This window comes from Salmo salar, chromosome ssa20 (genome assembly GCF_905237065.1).
Source record: "Salmo salar chromosome ssa20, Ssal_v3.1, whole genome shotgun sequence".
NCBI lineage: Eukaryota > Metazoa > Chordata > Actinopteri > Salmoniformes > Salmonidae > Salmo > Salmo salar.
This window is the reverse complement of record NC_059461.1, coordinates 68,600,486-68,621,549: the sequence shown is the minus strand read 5'-3', so window position 1 is coordinate 68,621,549 and position 21,064 is coordinate 68,600,486. Positions and strand designations below refer to the sequence as shown.

Here is a 21,064-nt window from a genome sequence, read left to right as displayed (position 1 = left end):
GTAGTTTATTTGTAAAGTTAACACATAGGTTGTGTTAATGAACACTATATTTGTATAGAGTACCAATAGAGTATTATTTGAAGTAGTGTCAGTCTTGACTTTGTGGTTTGCCACATAGTGCTCCTGGCATGGCCAATTTGTTCTGATGGGTGAGCTTGCACTGTTGCATGGTGGTTAGCAGGGCTTCCACAGTCCTCCCTGAGCACCAGACAATGCAGAATTGTACCGGGCGGCCTCCAGGTGGCTCTCACAATGCGAGAAGGGCTACTGCTCGGAGGATGAGCACTGAAAAGAAGATTGATTTCCTTTGTGGAGTATGACAAGCTATGCGCCAGAGCACAGCTCCAGACACACAAAGAGGCTCAGAAACAGATTCCTTTTTTCGGATCAATCAGCCTTGGAGAAAGACTACAGACTTGAGCATGCCAGGGGTTTATTTGTCTGTGTTGTCCCCAGGGCATCCAGGTGAATTGCTGCATTTGGGTTCCAGGCCTTGAGTTTCGATTGATGGTGTTATTCAGACTGTCCCACTATCTCCACTACCATATCATCGTTGAACTCTAAACTCTTTCCTTTTTTTCTCCTCTCAGACATTGCTTCGTGATGGAAGGAGGGAGAGTACGGTTAGCACCCTCTACCTGTCTGCCTCCAACATCGAGACAGGCCAGCAGATCATCTGTCGAGCGTCCAACAAAGCTGTGCCCAATGGCAAAGAGACCAGCGTCAACATTGACATCCAACGTGAGATTCCCCTTCTCTAAAGGCCTATAACCTGGTCCCTGACCAAACTTTATTGTGCCCCAGGGTATTTCCCACCACAGTATCAGCCCCTGACTCGATGAATAAGATGTTTCTTTGTGTTTCTCTATGTTTACCATTTCTACTTGAAAGTGGAGGTATTAGCACAAAGAGACCGTTTTGACAGTTGCAGTTAAAAACCCATTATAAACATCTAGATTCATTTTAAGCTCTGATGAATATTCATAATTGGTTTTGAGTTTGCATTTCTTGTGTGGTTAGGTAGGAGATCACCTTTTTTGTTTCCAGTGATGAAATATCACTGGACCCGTCTGTCTTAAGTGAATGGGATTTTTTCTTTGCTCCAACAATCTCTTCGCGGCATTGTGCACATATCCCTGGCTCTTTTATTTCCTATCCTATGCCATCAATCTTTTTGACGAGAGCATGCACAATCCCCTCTAAAATAGGAAAAGTAAGCCCAGTGTGTAAAACACATTGAGCCTCAATTTTCAGAAAATCTTTTTAGATCAAGAACTATTCACAGTAAGAGCGTGATTCTGAACAAAGGGATTTTGCAGCAGCCCCCTTCAACACCATTAAGTACGACTAATAAAGCATAAAATGCTATTTAGAGATCCATTACAAGTGACGGCTCCATTCTTTTCATTATGTACACCACGAGAGGCACATTACAGCTCAATGCCAGCATGCAGGCGATTGGAGGCGCCGGTGTAAAAATGATTAACAGTTGTTGGTGTTTGCAACCCTCGCAGTTTGTTCTAATGTTTTTGTCATGCAAAGTGAGAGGAAGTGCGGTGTTGTGATTGTGTGACACGGAGAGTAGTGAGGAGCTACGGTATGATGGCTGTGACGGGCATGTTCCCTCCACTCTCCACATCTGGCTTCCTGTGGGCGTGACAAAAGGCTTAACAAGGGGAAGGAGTAGTTGCTTGCAAACAATCCCGGAAAACGATCTTTGCAACTTGCAAAACTGGGGCTTCAACTACAGTTTTTCACAGGGTGATGAACAAATGAGTGTGAGCAGGACCAAATTGACTAGCATCATGTTGCGTCTCACTCACCTCTTGTCTAACCCCAGGCCTCCCACTCACCTTCTGCCACTCTCCACCTCCACCTCTACGCTTGGCCTGTGGACAGGTAGCGAGGCTGGTGCTCCCCGCCTCCGTCCCTGGTATCACTCTGAGATCGAGAAATAAAAGGCACTGTAATTTAACATTGAGTCATTGGTGCTGGTTAGCAATTTGATCACTTCCCATGCTGACTCATTTGATTATGGGGTTCATGCCTCGCGACTGGATATGAAACGCTCAAAATACATTGTTGAAACCAATATCATTCAGAGGAAAATGAGAGCGAGGAGTACGTAGACTATATGCAATGAGATACATATCAGGAGGTGGATAGAGCTAATGGGATCAGATTCAAATGAGCATGTATAGACAGCCTAAAGACCACTTGAGTGTGAATACAGAGAAGAATTGTCTAGTAGAAGAAATGGGCAAAAATTGGTATCCATTTGGTTTCCCATTGTAACAAGAGAAAACAGGTGTTAAATGAATAAATGATGGAGCAACTGGCAAGGTAGAGAGAGGTAGACATGCACCCTCTTTCCCCCCAAACCTCTCCTTGGCAAAGTAGTCACCACAGAGGCCCTGTTCTCCTCTCCACAGGGGGCAGTGTGTATGACAGAGGGAGGTAAATATTGATGAGAGACAGCTGTCTGCTCACAGAACAGGGAGGTACCTGGGGGAATGCTGTGCAGTAAAGTTTTGGGGTAAGGACCAAAAGAAAAACCACTCCAGCCCTTTGACACTGAAATAGACACACACAGAAATGTAGGACTAAGCCATTGTTTTTTTTGGTCACCCACCCAGTACAACCCGATCAAGGCTAAGCTAAGAGAATACACTGCATGACCATGTTCCCTGCAACTCTTTTGGGTTTCTTTAAACCCTCCTCAAACCAAATATTCCATTGGGCCCCACACACCATTCAGGCCTGAATGGGCAACTTAATAGTACAGTTGCTGTGGTACCAAGACAAACTCAAGATAAAAAGTCTGAAATAACTTACATTACAGCCATGTGTGTAGACCATGTCAAGTACTAAGACAAAAGCAATACTCGTTTCCTTTGTATGTTGTATATCATGTGTTATAACTGGTGAACAACTGTTCCCAGGCCCCTCCAACAAAGGCAGGCAGGATCGATGCCGGTTCCAGGTGAATAAAGGCTATTAGTCCAGCCTAGGCGTTCATGAAGGTTAGTTACATTACAGAGAGTATTTGAGGTGCCGGTGAAGCAGAGCTACACATCCGCACAGATACAGAGTGATATTTGACAGTCATGAGATGGCATGTGTCTGTGTGTGCATTTCAGTGAGGGAAAGAAACCGAGAGCAAAAGAAAGAGAGAGAGAGATATGCTACTGTGATGCAGAAGACACGGTACTGACAAAACCTAATCTAATACTGTATTCCTCTATGTTTAAATGCTATTGAGAAAGAGAGGAAAGCTGTGTGTGTCTCCATGTATGACTTTTAATGATTGTCTCCAATCCTCTCATTCAAGTTGACTAATTGACGTTCTGGTTCAATGTGATAATGTCAGCTACAACAAAAGTAATTAAAATGTTTGTAGATTTAATGCCAATATGGATCATTTTTATTTTGGTCACATTTCCCAGTTAAAAAGCCTTAAATCTCTCAGTCTAATTTGGAGTAATCTAAACATTACCCCAAAATTTTGCTGCACAGCATAAGCCTGTGTCAAATCCAATATATTTGTGTGGACTATTTCCCTTTATCATCACTTTAATGTGCTTGTGAATTACATTGGCCTCAGCATTTTCAGCTCAACATAAGTTCATACGGAGTTATCTGACCTGGGGGTTAAGCACATTAGCATCTTTTGCCAAATGGGATTTAAAGCAGGAGGCAGGCTGAGTTCAGGACCATGGACAGAGTGCTGACTTTAGTTGTGTGAGTGAGTACATGAGCTCACTGTAATTATTTAATAGCAGGGTTAGCTCATGATTCTCTCTCAACAACACCATGACTTTGGGCAGCCTTTACATTGTGCTCTATAGACTTTCAAGTGTTAAGGCAAAGCCTGAAAATCACCTACTCCAAATCTGAACTGATAACACCATGTAGCAAGCCTTGTGATAACATCTTCAGCCTGGCTGGGTGTGTCTATCTGTCTGTTGAGCTGCGTCCAACAAGCAAACACGGCATCCCACACACAAGGGCTGATGGGAGAGGTGGGGGTTAAGGCTAACGTGTTTGCATTGCAAATAAGGCGAGCAGCAGGATAATAATGCCATTTGTTGAGACTAATTAATAGAAAACATGCAGATGTGTGGTGGGGGAGTATTTTTGTTTGTTACTAAGCTCCGCTTAATGCCCTTGTTGCCCAATCAAGCAGATAATGACAAATTCATCTGGAAAAAAACATGGATTGGAAATTACTTTTGGTTGCTAGTTCGAGTATGCCAGAGGTGTAATGATGTTATAATAAGGAATATATTCAGGAGCAGTGGCTTAATCTGGATTCATTGTATCATCACGTTTTGAATGGAGACCAGTAGCATCTGTACCATCACTCAACTAAGCTATGCCCACCAGCCTCCACTGTTTTCTCTTCAAACTTTTGAAAGTAAACCATGCGTCAGATCTACTGTTGAACCTTGCAGGTATACTTGAAAATGTAAAAAGCCCAAACAAAGGGCCTACAGTCTGAATGGCAAAGACATATGCCTGCATTGGTGTGAGTGGGTAAATAAATGCATGGTGTTGGCTTTGGGGGATAGTCAAGCTGTGAACTTGCAGTTGTCTGCCCCTGTGTGCCCGCCTCCAGTAGTACACTGGGCCAACCAGCAGACAGCATCCATCTCCATATGGCTAGGGATATGCCACCGCTCTAGTAGCAAATAAACAGACTCCCCATCCTTCAGAAACAGCCTTTGCTCCTGGAGGCTTATCCTCATGGAGGAACAGCTGTCTACAATGAGAGTGGAAATTGAGCTTTAAGAAAGGGAAGAAAGCCATTTACGTTGGCACCATCTCTGGGAAATCTAGAGAAGTTGGCTGATTGTTCAAAAATGCCATCTGCTCCACTCTTTGAACTTCCGATCAAAAGCAATCATCAGACTACACTATCTTCCTCTTTTTTAGCCATCCTGTTGTTGTCGCTCAACTGCCATCATCACCACCACTACTGTTCCCATCACCCCTCCCACCGTCTCTATATCACTCGCCTGATGAATCTGAGGAATTAATGGCCCTGCATATTGATGGGCCTGTCGCGTGAAGCCTCAAACGAGCTCACTCTCACTCATGCATTTATACATCAAAGTGACAAACAGACATCTTTATTAAGTGGCTGTCTGTCTCCATGGGGGTCAGAGGGCGGCAAGTTGGTGACCAGAGATCCCATCCCAGAGTCCTTCTCATCAGGCGTTTTGGCGGCCGTCTCTCTCTTCCCTCTTGTTCTCCAAGGACAAAGCTATCCAAGCAGAATGGCCAAGTAGCTCATCTTAAATACATAATGGCATTATGCCACAATGTCTCATAAGTGAGATACACTCAGAGGCTTCTTTCATTCAGGGAGGGTCAGTCTTCACAGGCTGATTGACATGAAAGAACTCCCTGGCCCAATCAATAATAAAAAACAGCAATTGGCTAATATGCCCTTAGATCTCACTCGCAGCTGAAAAAAATGAAGTTTGGTATTAAGGAGTACAAGCATAATGTTGTCGAGGTAGTAGGCCCATGGAAAACCTCCCACCACAAAGCAGAGTAGCAGGGTACACTGCCACCACCTCCACATCTGCCATTCTGCCTCTCTGCAGTTCTTTTTGCCTGCCTCTTTGTCCACCCAATTAGCCAGCCATAGTGCTACACACCTACCCTGCTGCTAACACTGCTGCTCACAGCTTGGCCTAGGTTCATGTTAATGATAGCCTGGTGTCTTCCAGGATCCAACATGTTGTTCCTACCTTCATTGGCCCACAGGAGAGACCTGGCACGGGTGTGTGGGTTGTTGTGTGTTTGTAAGCGGGTATAGTGTCCCAAAAAGCCATTTGAGCAGATGTGGGGTAAGAATGGCACCTGGACCACCCTCCCTCTGGGGTGCGGTGGCAGCTGAGCTTGCCTAGAGCAGCTGCACACCCACAGGGCAAACAGAAAAGTGTATTACAGAACCTTGTATTACAGCACAGTGTATTACGGCACAGTGTATTACGGCAAACTGTATTACGGCACAGTATATTACAAGAACAGTGTATTACGGCACAGTGTGTTACAGCACAGTGTATTTTAGTACACAGCGTATTTCAGCTCAGTGTAGTACAGCACAGTGTATTTCAGCACAGTGTATTTCAGCACAATGTATTTCAGCAGTGTATTTTAGCACACAGTGTATTTCAGCACAGTGTATTTCCTCTCAATGACCACACACACAGAGAAGGATGTATGCACACTTGCACACAAGAACACACACACACACACACACACACACACACACACACACACACACACACACACACACACACACACACACACACACACACACACACACACACCTCATCACTCACATGCAACCTCTCCCTACAGCTACAACACTGGGAGGAATGGGCTGAGCAACAGCAGCCTAACTGTTCTCTCTGCTAGTGGCTGTGGCTGTGCCCACAGCCCACCACACTGTTACTTCTGCATCCAAACAACTGGGCCCCTGGATGTTACGTTAGTGTAATTGGACACAGAGCACATGGAGACAGGACACCATCCAAATGGATGTTTGCTGCACCTGCACTAAACCCACTCCAACCCCATGGAATCTCCGTATTTCTCTTTGTTAGTTTGCTAATGTGCCCAAGGCTCTCCAAATTACAGAACGACAGATGTGTAATTATTCTACTTTCTCAAAGTTTAAAGCTAGGGAGGTCTAAGGTCTGGAGAAGCTTTGGACCTTTCCAGTTTGAAATAATGATGTTGTAATATCTTGCTGCACATATCTATCATTCCTCATTCATGTATTCGTCTGTAGGCTGTAGGGTCAAGCCAAACCTATCATTGGAAACAGCATCTTGCCATAGCAACTGCAATCATCATCTTGCATTTTTCTATTTTCAAGGAGATGTACCGTAATGACTGTATAAAATAAATTACTTCAATAATGAGCTATATTGTATGCAAAAAAAAGAGGGAAATTATACTTTTACACTAATACAATTTCTCAGAGGAAGAGATTTTGTTGGATCAAAATTATTGACACCCCTAAAGATTCTTATAAATAAAGTAAATTGACTTTATGAATCGTGAATAATGGTAAATAAGAACCTGTTGTCGAGTTGTCAAAGTTTTATTTTGTTCATAAATGTTTTTGTCAACACCTGCTACCAACTAGATGGCTGTAACGGCTTTGGTAGTCGCGTTTGCAGGAATGAGGCGCAGGAAGCGACGAACACAGGGAGTGGTGTTTTTAATAACACTTTGAAGATAAAACAAAGTTCCCAAACACAGGGGAATAAATACAATGTGCGACAATGCCAAGCCGACACGAACAAGACAGTCGACATACAACAATCAATCCCGCACAACAAGGAGCGGGCCAGCTAAACTAAATAGCCCCTCTAATGGCTAATTGACCACAGGTGTCCAAAATGAAAAAAAGGGAAAAGCAAAAGGGAATCGGTGGCAGCTAATAGGCCGGTGACGACGACCGCCGTCGGTGGGAATCGTGACAATGGCGTACAGTACCGGTGGAAGTATACCAAACTTTTTTTATATATACTCAGAGGACCATTATTAACATGTTTTAACCACTCCTATATAAATGGTAGACTATCGGACATGCAACAAGGTCTGATTTCATTATTACTGAAACAGGATCCAAGTGGTATATACACTGCTCAAAAAAATAAAGGGAACACTTAAACAACACAATGTAACTCCAAGTCAATCACACTTCTGTGAAATCAAACTGTCCACTTAGGAAGCAACACTGATTGACAATAAATTTCACATGCTGTTGTGCAAATGGAATAAACAACAGGTGGAAATTATAGGCAATTAGCAAGACACCCCCAATAAAGGAGTGGTTCTGCAGGTGGTGACCACAGACCACTTCTCAGTTCCTATGCTTCCTGGCTGATGTTTTGGTCACTTTTGAATGCTGGCGGTGCTTTCACTCTAGTGGTAGCATGAGACGGAGTCTACAACCCACACAAGTGGCTCAGGTAGTGCAGCTCATCCAGGATGGCACATCAATGCGAGCTGTAGCAAGAAGGTTTGCTGTGTCTGTCAGCGTAGTGTCCAGAGCATGGAGGCGCTACCAGGAGACAGGCCAGTACATCAGGAGACGTGGAGGAGGCCGTAGGAGGGCAACAACCCAGCAGCAGGACCGCTACGTCCACCTTTGTGCAAGGAGGAGCAGGAGGAGCACTGCCAGAGCCCTGCAAAATGACCTCCAGCAGGCCACAAATGTGCATGTGTCTGCTCAAACGGTCAGAAACAGACTCTATGAGGGTGGTATGAGGGCCCGACGTCCACAGGTGGGGGTTGTGCTTACAGCCCAACACTGTGCAGGACGTTTGGCATTTGCCAGAGAACACCAAGAGTGGCAAATTCGCCACTGGCGCCCTGTGCTCTTCACAGATGAAAGCAGGTTCACACTGAGCACATGTGACAGACGTGACAGAGTCTGGAGATGCCGTGGAGAACGTTCTGCTGCCTGCAACATCCTCCAGCATGACCGGTTTGGCGGTGGGTGGTGTGGGGTGGCATTTCTTTGGGGGGCCGCACAGCCCTCCATGTGCTTGCCAGAGGTAGCCTGACTGCCATTAGGTACCGGGATGAGATCCTAAGACCCCTTGTGAGACCATATGCTGGTGCGGTTGGCCCTGGGTTCCTCCTAATGCAAGACAATGCTTGACCTCATGTGGCTGGAGTGTGTCAGCAGTTCCTGCAAGAGGAAGGCATTGATGCTATGGACTGGCCCGCCCGTTCCCCAGACCTGAATCCAATTGAGCACATCTGGGACATCATGTCTCGCTCCATCTACCAACGCCACGTTGCACCACAGACTGTCCAGGAGTTGGCTGATGCTTTAGTCCAGGTCTGGGAGGAGATCCCTCAGGAGACCATCCACCACCTCATCAGGAGCATGCCCAGGCATTGTAGGGAGGTCATACAGGCACGTGGAGGCCACACACACACTACTGAGCCTCATTTTGACTTGTTTTAAGGACATTACATCAAAGTTGGATCAGCCTGTAGTGTGGTTTTCCACTTTAATTTTGAGTGTGACTCCAAATCCAGACCTCCATGGGTTGATAAATTGGATTTCCATTGATTATTTTTGTGTGATTTTGTTGTCAGCACATTCAACTATGTAAAGAAAAAAGTAGCTAATAAGATTATTTCATTCATTCAGATCTAGGATGTGTTATTTTAGTGTTCCCTTAATTTTTTTGAGCAGTATATAAAGATCCAGTCCATTTAAACAATTGGAGGCTTCTGCAGCTTCAGTGCTCTGATGCAAAAATTCTAGCTAAATGCCTGGCACATAGAATTAAAAAGGTTTTGTCAGATATTATTCATCCTAATCAGACAGGTTTTTTACATGGACGATACATTTGAGATAATACAAGACAAGTACTGGAAACAATAGAATACTATAAAATATCGGGGAAACCAGGCTTGGTTTTCACAGCTGACATTGAAAAGGCTTTTGATAAAGTACGACTGGAATTTATATATAAATGCCTGGAAAATTTCAATTTTGGAGAATCTCTTATAAAATGAGTTAAAGTTATGTATAGTAACCCTAGGTGTAAAATAATAAATGATGCCTACATCTCACAAAGTTTTAAACTGTCAAGAGGAGTAAAACAAGATTGTCCACTATGAGCATATCTATTTATTATTACCATCGAAATGTTAGCTGTTAAAATTAGATCCAACAATAATACTAAGGGATTAGAAATCCATGGCTTAAAATCGAAGGTGTCATTGTAAGCTGATTATTCATGTTTTCTTTTAAAATCACAATTAGAATCCCTCCACAGCCTCATAGAGGATTTAGATACTTTTTCTAACTTCTCTGGATTAAAACCAAATTATGATAAATGTTGATATTACGTATTGGATCACTAAGAAAACGCAATTTTTACATTACCGTGTAGTTTCCCAATAAAATGGTCTGATGGGGATGTGGACATACTTGGTATACATATCCCGAAAGAAAGAAATGATCTCACTCCAATACATTTTAATAGAAAGTTAGCACTATTAGATAACATCTTGCTAACATGGAAAGGAAAATACCTGTTTATTTGTGGAAAAACCACCCTGATCTCATCTCACAGTTTACCTATTTGCTCATGGTTTTGCCTACACCTAGTGACCTGCTTTAAAAATTGTTTTAACAAAAAATATTCAATTTTATTTGGAATGTCTCACGTTCGCCATCTTCAAACTCCCTGTCAAAAATCAGCCAAGGCGCAGTGTGCCGGTAGTTCCACATCCTCTATTTTACGTGAAACCGAACAAAACAATAAAAAGGATAAACAGAAATGAACGTGACGCAACTGAGGCGCACACAAAACCCTCACAGAAAGAATAATTACCCACAAACACAGGTGGGGAAAAGGCTGCCTAAGAATGATTCCCAGAGACAACGATCGACAGCTGCCTCTGATTGGAAACCATACTCGGCCAAAACGAAGAAATATAATGACATAGAATGCCACCCCATACCACACCCTGACCTAACCAAACAGAGAAAAACGGTTCTCTCAGGTCAGTGCGTGACAGAATGGCAAGCCAGACAAAATTTAAATGCCCTATTTATATAATGATTATGAATTTGGAGGGCAGAAATGATTAAATATTAAAGCATTAGACCTCTCACTAAAGGCATCAGTCATACAAAAGTTATACTTAAATTGTTCTCTTGTAAATTAGTATGAATATCTCACCCCATGTTCAAGAATGGCCTTTTTACATTTATTCAGATTATAACTGCTCACTTTCGGTTATTTGAAAATGAAATAATCTCAAAAATATCGATATTTTTTTTAAACAAGCCTTAGAAAGTTTGTAATTTCAGTTTAACGCACCTGAAAAGACAGAACAAATAAGACAATAAATATTGTGGTTCATTTCCAATATACCAATTGATAAAAAAAACGTATTTTTCGATAAAATGTTTAAGAAAAGTATAATCTTTGTAAATTATGTTCTAAATAGGACTGGTGGAGTTATCTCACACATGCAGCTAACACAGACATATGGAAATGTCTGCTCTACCCAAAATTACAACCAACTAATTGCAACATGACCAAAAAAATGGACAAGGCAAGTCGAAGGGGGAAAAAGTAAGGAACTTGTCTGTTGGCCCTGCATTAAAGACCAAAAATGGTTAAAGAAAATGAAATTTACATGGTTTTTAGAGTGAAGTACATCGGAAAAAAGCAAAAGAAAACTGCAAGACTGAATAGGAGAAAAAACAAGCAACAAACAAAGAAGATAGGCTTTTGAAAAATAACTATTTTTCATAAAATTGTAGTTATCTTAGCTAGCTGAATTGTTTACCAGTTGCTAAGCAGTTGCTAGGGACTCTTTTGGAAGAAGCTAGCTAGCTAACGAAGAACAACAAACAATATCTAGTTAACAGAAGAAAAGAAAGAGAAAATCAGGACAGAAGAAAAAGGATATCAAAGTGAAACAGTTCTCTAAAGACACAAGAGACAATAATACAAGAAACAACACTTCTGTAGCTTGTCAACTATGTGTCTGTCTATCCCTGTTCTCTCCCCTCTGCACAGGCCATACAAACGCTTCACACCGCGTGGCCGCTGCCACTCTAACCTGGTGGTCCCAGCGCGCACGACCCACGTGGAGTTCCCGGTCTCCGGCAGCCTCTGGAACTGCCGGTCTGCAGCCAACAAGGCTGAGTTCATCTCAGCCTATGCTACCCTCCAGTCCCTAGACTTCCTGGCGCTGACGGAAACATGGATTACCACAGATAACACTGCTACTCCTACTGCTCTCTCTTCGTCTGCCCACGTGTTCTCGCATACCCCTAGAGCATCGAGCCAGCGGGGTGGTGGCACTGGAATCCTCATCTCTCCCAAGTGGACATTCTCTCTTTCTCCAATGACCCATCTGTCTATCTCCTCATTTGAATTCCATGCTGTCACAGTTACCAGCCCTTTCAAGCTTAACATCCTTATCATTTATCGCCCTCCAGGTTCCCTTGGAGAGTTCATCAATGAGCTTGACGCCTTGATAAGTTCCTTTCCTGAGGATGGCTCACCTCTCACAGTTCTGGGTGACTTTAATCTCCCCACGTCTACCTTTGACTCATTCCTCTCTGCCTCCTTCTTTCCACTCCTCTCCTCTTTTGACCTCACCCTCTCACCTTCCCCCCCTACTCACAAGGCAGGCAATACGCTTGACCTCATCTTTACTAGATGCTGTTCTTCCACTAATCTCATTGCAACTCCCCTCCAAATCTCCGACCACTACCTTGTATCCTTTTCCCTCTTGCTCTCATCCAATACTTCTCACTCTGCCCCTACTCGGATGGTATTGCGCCGTCCCAACGTTCGCTCTCTCTCTCCCGCTACTCTCTCCTCTTCCATCCTATCATCTCTTCCCTCTGCTCAAACCTTCTCCAACCTATCTCCTGATTCTGCCTCCTCAACCCTCCTCTCCTCCCTTTCTGCATCCTTTGATTTTCTCTGTCCCCTATCCTCCAGGCCGGCTCGGTCCTCCCCTCCTGCTCCGTGGCTCGACGACTCACTACGAGCTCACAGAACAGGGCTCCGGGCAGCCGAGCGGAAATGGAGAAAAACTCGCCTCCCTGCGGACCTGGCATCCTTTCACTCCCTCCTCTCTACATTCTCCTCTTCTGTCTCTGCTGCTAAAGCCACTTTCTACCACTCTAAATTCCAAGCATCTGCCTCTAACCCTAGGAAGCTCTTTGCTACCTTCTCCTCCCTCCTGAATCCTCCTCCCCCCTCCCCCCCTCCTCCCTCTCTGTGGATGACTTCGTCAACCATTTTGAAAAGAAGGTTGACGATATCCGATCCTCGTTTGCTAAGTCAAACGACACCGCTGGTCCTGCTCACACTGCCCTACCCTGTGCTTTGACCTCTTTCTCCCCTCTCTCTCCAGATGAAATCTCGCGTCTTGTGACGGCCGGCCGCCCAACAACCTGCCCACTTGACCCTATCCCCTCCTCTCTTCTCCAGACCATTTCCGGAGACCTTCTCCCCTACCTCACCTCGCTCATCAACTCATCCTTGACCGCTGGCTACGTCCCTTCCGTCTTCAAGAGAGCGAGAGTTGCACCCCTTCTGAAAAAACCGACACTCGATCCCGCCGATGTCAACAACTACAGACCAGTATCCCTTATTTCTTTTCTCTCCAAAACTCTTGAACGTGCCGTCCTTGGCCAGCTCTCCTGCTATCTCTCTCAGAATGACCTTCTTGATCCTAATCAGTCAGGTTTCAAGACTGGGCATTCAACTGAGACTGCTCTTCTCTGTGTCACGGAGGCTCTCCGCACTGCTAAAGCTAATTCTCTCTCCTCTGCTCTCATCGTTCTAGACCTATCTGCTGCCTTTGATACTGTGAACCATCAGATCCTCCTCTCCACCCTCTCCGAGTTGGGCATCTCCGGCGCGGCCCACGCTTGGATTGCGTCCTACCTGACAGGTCGCTCCTACCAGGTGGCGTGGCGAGAATCTGTCTCCGCACCATGCGCTCTCACCACTGGTGTCCCCAAGGGCTCTGTTCTAGGCCCTCTCCTATTCTCGCTATACACCAAGTCACTTGGCTCTGTCATATCCTCACATGGTCTCTCCTATCATTGCTATGCAGATGACACACAATTAATCTTCTTCTTTCCCCCTTCTGATAACTAGGCGGCGAATCGCATCTCTGCATGTCTGTCAGACATATCAGTGTGGATGACGGATCACCACCTCAAGCTGAACCTCGGCAAGACGGAGCTGCTCTTCCTCCCGGGGAAGGACTGCCCGTTCCATGATCTCGCCATCACGGTTGACAACTCCCTTGTGTCCTCCTCCCAGAGTGCTAAGAACCTTGGCGTGATCTTGGACAACACCCTGTCGTTCTCCACTAACATCAAGGCGGTGACCCGATCCTGTAGGTTCATGCTCTACAACATTCGTAGAGTACGACCCTGCCTCACACAGGAAGCGGCGCAGGTCCTAATCCAGGCACTTGTCATCTCCCGTCTAGATTACTGCAACTCGCTGTTGGCTGGGCTCCCTGCCTGTGCCATTAAACCCCTACAACTCATCCAGAACGCCGCAGCCCGTCTGGTGTTCAACCTTCCCAAGTTCTCTCACGTCACCCCGCTCCTCCGCTCTCTCCACTGGCTTCCAGTTGAAGCTCGCATCCGCTACAAGACCATGGTGATTGCCTACGGAGCTGTGAAGGGAACGGCACCTCCATACCTTCAGGCTCTGATCAGGCCCTACACCCAAACAAGGGCACTGCGTTCATCCACCTCTGGCCTGCTGGCCCCCCTACCTCTGAGGAAGCACAGTTCCCGCTCAGCCCAGTCAAAACTGTTCGCTGCTCTGGCACCCCAATGGTGGAACAAGCTCCCTCATGACGCCAGGACAGCGGAGTCAATCACCACCTTCCGGAGACACCTGAAACCCCACCTCTTTAACCTGTTAGGGCTAGGGGGCAGCATTGACACGGCTGGATAAAAAACATACCCGATTTAATCTGGTTACCACTCCTACTCAGTAACTAGAATATGCATATACTTATTACATATGGATAGAAAACACCCTAAATTTTCTAAAACTGTTTGAATGGTGTCTGTGAGTATAACAGAACTCAAATGGCAGGTCAAAACCTGAGAGATTCCTTTACAGGAAGTGGCCTGTCTGACCATTTGTTGAACTTCTTTTCCATCTCTATCATTTACTAAGGATCTCTGCTCTAACGTGACACTTCCCACGTCTTCCATAGGCTCTCAGAGCCCGGGAAAAAACAGAATGTCGTCATTCCAGCCCCAGGCTGAAACACATTATCGCCTTTCTCAAGTGGCCCATCAAGAGACACTAGCTTATGCGCGTGACCCCGACCGCCCCCGCCTTTGGGATTTTTTCCTCTGTTTGCCGAAAAGGAGATTCCCTGTCGGAATATTATCGCTTTTCTACGAGAAAAATGACGTAAAAATTGATTTTAAACAGCGGTTGACATGCTTCGACGTACGGTAATGGAATACTTTGAATTTTATTGTCAGGAATTGCGCCAAGCGCGTGACACTTCTTTACTATTTCGGATAGTGTCTGGAACGCATACGAACAAAACGCCGCTATTCGGATATAACGATGGATTATTTTGGACCAAACCAACATTTGTTATTGAAGTAGCTGTCCTGGGTGTGTATTCTGACGAAGACAACAAAAGGTAATGACATTTTTATAATAGTAAATATGATTATGGTGAGTGCTAAACTTGCCGGGTGTCTAAATAGCGAGCCCGTGATGCCTGGGCTATGTACTTAGAATTGCAAATGTGCTTTCACCAAAAGCTATTTTAAAATCGGACATATCGAGTGCATAGAGGAGGTCTGTATCTATAATTCTTAAAATAATTGTTATGCTTTTTGTGAACGTTTATCGTGAGTAATTTAGTAAAATGTTAGCGAATTCCCCGGAAGTTTGCGGGGGGTATGCTAGTTCTGAACGTCACATGCTAATGTAAAAAGCTGGTTTTTGATATAAATATGAACTTGATTGAACAAAACATGCATGTATTGTATAACATAATGTCCTAGGGTTGTCATCTGATGAAGATCATCAAAGGTGAGTGCTGCATTTAGCTGTCTTCTGGGTTTTGGTGACATTATATGCTGGCTTGAAAAATGGGTGTCTGATTATTTCTGGCTGGATACTCTGCTGACATAATCTAATGTTTTGCTTTCGTTGTAAAGCCTTTTTGAAATCGGACAGTGTGGTTAGATTAACGAGAGTCTTATCTTTAAATGGCTGTAAAATAGTCATATGTTTGAGAAATTGAAGTAATAGGATTTTTAAGGTTTTGAAAATCGCGCCACAGGCTGGCAGTGGCTGTTACGTAGGTGGGACGAATTCGTCCCGCCTAGCCTAGAGAGGTCACCACCTTCCGGAGACACCTGAAACCCCACCTCTTTAATGAATACCTAGGATAGGATAAAGTAATCCTTCTAACCCCCCCCCCCCCTTAAAAGATTTAGATGCACTATTGTAAAGTGGTTGTTCCACTGGATATCATAAGGTGAATGCACCAATTTGTAAGTCGCTCTGGATAAGAGCGTCTGCTAAATGACTTAAATGTAATGTAAATGTAAAATTGTGACAAATAAAAATATATACCAGTTTCATTTAAAGACCAAGAAATGGACAGCTGTGCCATATAAATTGCAAAATAGTTGGGGAGAGATTTTCAATGTACCAATTCCATGGCAAATGGTTTATGAATTGACACGCAAAATTATGCCGGACTCAAAACTTCAATTTTTTCAGTTTCAATTATTATACAAAATTCTTGCAACCAATAGAATGCTATATGCATGGGGGATACAATCTTCCCACCTCTGCAGATTTTGCCGCGAGGAGGCAGAGTCATTATATAATTTATTTTGATACTGTCCATATGTAGCTCATTTTGGTTGCAGGTCGAGGAATGCCTGAAGAATTGCAACATTTACCTAAAACTAATGCTGCAGATAGCAATACTGGGTGATTTGAAAAGTCATAGTCAATCGATCAATAATACAATAATAATGTTTGCAAAAATGTTTATCTTTAATTTACAATCCGTAGAAGCTATGAGAATAGATCGGTTCAGTACTTTTGTGAAGCATCACAGCACAGTTGAAAAATATATGGCAAATTGAAATCCAAAATGGATGGTGTTAAGAGATAGATGGGAGGGGTTGAATGGAGCTGAAGGGTGGGACTAATAACAACAAAATAACAAATGTAAACTGTATATAGGTACTGAAATGTTGTGAAATAGCACAGTTAGAAATAGAAATCAAACTGGATGGATATCAGAAATAGAGTAAGGCCAGGACTAAAAACAAACAAAATATAACTATTGTAAAATAGATTGTGTCTGTAAAATGTGAATAGTATGTATAAACTGAAGGTAGAAGCCTAAGTGTTATTGTTTATTAGTCTACTAATAAACCTAACCAGTCTACTAATAAACTGGTTCACTAATAAACTAACTTATTAGTTTATTAATAAACTAATAGCTAATTAATTGGGGGAGAGGTGGTATGGTTTGCGGCGAATAATAAAGGTATATTCTAAAAAAGGCATACATGTATGTATGCATATATAAGTGTAAACAGTTGAAGTAAGACGTTTACATACACTTAGGTTGAAGTCATTTTCTACCACTCCACACATTTTTTGTTATTAACAAACTATAGTTTTGGTAAGTCGGTTAGGACAACTACTTTGTGCATGACACAAGTAATATTTCCAACAATTGTTTACAGACAGATTATTTCACTTATAATTCAATGTATCACAATTCCAGTGGGTCAGAAGTTTACATACACTAAGTTGACTGTGCCTTGAAGCAGCTTGGAAAATTCCCTGAAAATGATGTTATGGCTTTAGAAGCTTCTGATAGGCTAACTGAAATAATTAGAGACCTAATTGTAGACCTCCACATGTTTGGTTCATCCTTGGGAGCAATTTACACATTTCCTGAAGGTACCACGTTCATCTATACAAACAATAGTACTCAAGAATAAACACCATGGGACCACGCAGCTATCATAGCGCTCAGGAAGGAGACGCGTTCTGTCTCCTAGAGATGAACGTACTTTGCAAATCAATCCCAGAAAAACAGCAGAGGACCTTGTGAAGACGCGGGAGGAAACAGGTACAAAAGTATCTATATCCTCAGTAAAATGAGTCCTATATCGACATAACCTGAAAGGCCGCTCAGCGAGGAAAAATCCAATGCTCCAAAACCCGCCATAAAAAAAGCCAGACTACGGTTTGCAACTGCACATGGGGACAAAGATCATAGTTTCTGGAGAAATGTCCTCTGGTCTGATGAAACAAGAATAGAACTGTTTGGCCATAATGAACATCGTTATGTTTGGAGGAAAAAAGGGGGAGGCTTGCAAGCCAAAGAACACCATCCCAACCGTGAAGCACGGGGGTGACAGCATCATGTTGTGGGTGTGCTTTGCTGCAGGAGGGACTGGTGAATTTCACAAAATAGATGGCATCATGAGGCAGGAAAATGATGTGGATATCAGTGGCGGTTCTAGACCATTTCAACTGGGGGGCCAAGCTGGGGCCAGTTGTACTGTTAGAGGGGCCAGTTACATTAGACGTTATTGTTGTCATATCGTTTTCTTCACTGCATTGCAGGCATTAGCAGGCAAAAGATCATGTTCATAATCATTAGTGTTTCGCGTTGCCACTGTCTAATAATGGATGTAAAAAAATAAGGATTGCAAAAATTTATAGAAAAATTCTTTCATACTCCACATTTAGGGGGGCCACAAGGGGGTCCAACATTTTTGTCACAGGGGCACTGCCCCCCCTTCCCCCCCCTCTTAAGGACAACAAAGTCAAGGTATTGGAGTGGCCATCACAAAGCCAGGCCCTCATTCTTTAGAAGATTTGTGGGCAGAACTGAAAAAGTGTGTGTGAGCAAGGAGGCCTACAAACCTGACTCAGTTGCACCATCTCTGTCAGGAGGAATGGGCCAAAATTCACCCAACTTACTGTGGAAAGCTTGTGGAAGGCTACCTGAAGTGTTTGACCCAAGTTAACCAATTTAAAGTCAATGCTACCAAATACTAATTGAGTGTATGTAAACTTCTGACCCACTGGGAATGTGATGAAAGAAATAAAAGCTGAAATAAATCATTCTCTCTACTATTATTCTGACATTACATATTCTTAAAATAAAGTGGTGATTCTAACTGACCTAAGACGGGGAATTTTTACTAGGATTTAATGTAAGGAATTGTGAATAACTGAGTTTAAATGTATTTGGCTTAGGTGTATGTAAACTTTCGACTTCAACTGTATACGTATATGGGTATGTGTATGTATGTATATGGATATTGTACGTATATTTACGACAAAAATAATGGGGGATTGGAAATTATGCAGACAATTACATTGATGGAATCAACATCTATCTGCAATATTAAAGCTGATCCACCCCCTAAAGTAAGATTAGAAAACTTAGGCATGAGATGCCAGCAACAAACGCTGACACTACACATCCAAGTATAACTGATGAAATTATGAAAGACAGTCATTGTAATATTGAATTCTGTAATGTGAGTGTGGAAGAGGTGAAGCAATTCTTGTTGTCTATCAACTATGACAAGCCACCGGGGTCTGACAACTTGGATGGAAAATTACTCAGGATAATAGTGGACAATATTGCCACTCATATTTGCCCATCTTCAATCTAAGCCTAATAGAAAGTGTGTGCCCTCAGGCCTGGAGGGAAGCAAAAGTAATTCTGCTACCCAAAAATAGTAACCCCCGTTACTTGCTCAAATAGCCTAACAATCAGCCTGTTACCAACCCTTAGCAAACTTTAGAAAAAAATTGTGTTTGACCGGATACAATGCTATTTCACTGTAAACAAATTGACAAAAGACTTTCAGCACACTTGTAGGGAAGGACATACAACAAGCACGGCACTTACAACAAGCACGTCCGGTTTGGGGGAGGGTTTAAAAAAATATTTAACTAGGCAAGTGTCTACTCTTGCACTGAGATGCAGTGCCTTAGACCGCTGCACCACTCGGGTAGGACGTCATTGTAAATTTGAATTTCTTCTTAACTAACTTGCCTAGTTAAATAAAGGTAAAAAATATATTTAAAAAATACGCAAATACACAAATGACTGATGATTGGCTGAGAGTAATTGATGATAAATATATTGTGAGAGATGTTTTGTTAGACTTCTGTGCTGCTTTTGACATTATCGGTCACAGTCTACTGTTAGCTAACGCCTCTGTCCCGAAGCAAGCGCCAGCTAGCTTTGAGCTAGCCTCGAGCTAGGCCCATATCCCAACTAATTCTAGGGCTACAATAGCTTCTTTGCCAATTGGCCTGGATCCTTTATTGTCGACACGGAGCCCCGCCGATCCATCATGACAGGACTGCCAACGTGATCGCCCGATGTGGTCTCAACAGGCTATTCTGTTACGATATCGCCGCAGAACCATCTACTAGCCCCGGCCCATTAGCTTTTTCTGAATGCTGTGTCCCCTGCTTGCCCAGCGTAGTAGTGACTACCGTACAGCACCCTGACTCACCTATTGCTACTTTTTTGACCCTATGATCACTCGGCTACACAGCTGATGCCCCCTGTACTGTTTCAATAACACGGTACCTCATTTTGTTTACCTGTCGACCCCAGCCTCGAACTCAGGTCCTGTATGTATCTAACTGACCCGCTCTGCCCTTTCATCGCAATTTACACGTTGTTGTCTTAGCTCTCCTGATCAACACCGGTGATTGCTTTATGCCTCTCTCTAATGTCAATATGCCTTGTCTACTGCTGTCTTAGCTAGTTTTTATTGATTTATTTCACTGTAGAGCCCTCAGTCCCACTCAACATGCCTTAGATAGCTCTTTCGTCCCACCCCACACACATATGGAGACCTCATCTACATGAATTGATATTCTCCAGAGACTAAACCTCTCTCATTGTCACACAACGCATAGGTTTACATCCACTGTACTCACATCCTACCATACCCTTGTCTGTACATTATGCCTTGAATCTATTCTACCACACCCAGAAATCTGCTCCTTTTATTCTCTGTCCCCAACGCACTAGACAACCAGTTCTTATAGCATTTAGCCTTAACCTTACCCTACTCCTCCTCTGTTCCTCTGGTGATGTAGAAGTTAACCCAGGCCCTGTAGCCCCCAGTTCCACTCCCATTCCCCAGGCGCTATCATTTGTTGACTTCTGTAACCGTAAAAGCCTTGGTTTCATGCATGTTAACATCAGTAACCTACTCCCTAAGTTTGTTTTTTTCACTGCTTTAGCACACTCCGCCAACCCTAATGTCCTAGCCGTGTCTGATTCCTGGTTTAGGAAGGCCACCAAAAATTCTGAAATTACCATCCCCAACTATAACATTTTCTGCCAAGATAGAACTGCCAAAGGGTGTGGAGTTGCAATCTACTGCAGAGACAGCCTGCAGAGTTCTGTCATGCTATCCAGGTCTGTGCCCAAACAGTTCAAG

The 21,064-nt window shown here is 43.6% G+C and overlaps 1 protein-coding gene across 4 annotated transcripts in view; it reads left to right on the top strand.

The window, feature by feature from the left end:
• The window catches only part of LOC106581099 (kin of IRRE-like protein 3), a 311,742-nt gene that overhangs the window by 196,913 nt on the left and 93,765 nt on the right, over window positions 1–21,064 (top strand). For all 4 annotated transcript variants that reach the window (XM_014162832.2, XM_045703859.1, XM_045703858.1 and 1 more), the window contains exon 5: window positions 591–741. In XM_014162832.2, the coding sequence (XP_014018307.1) occupies window positions 591–741 (151 nt within the window). The remainder of the gene's footprint in view (window positions 1–590; window positions 742–21,064) is intronic.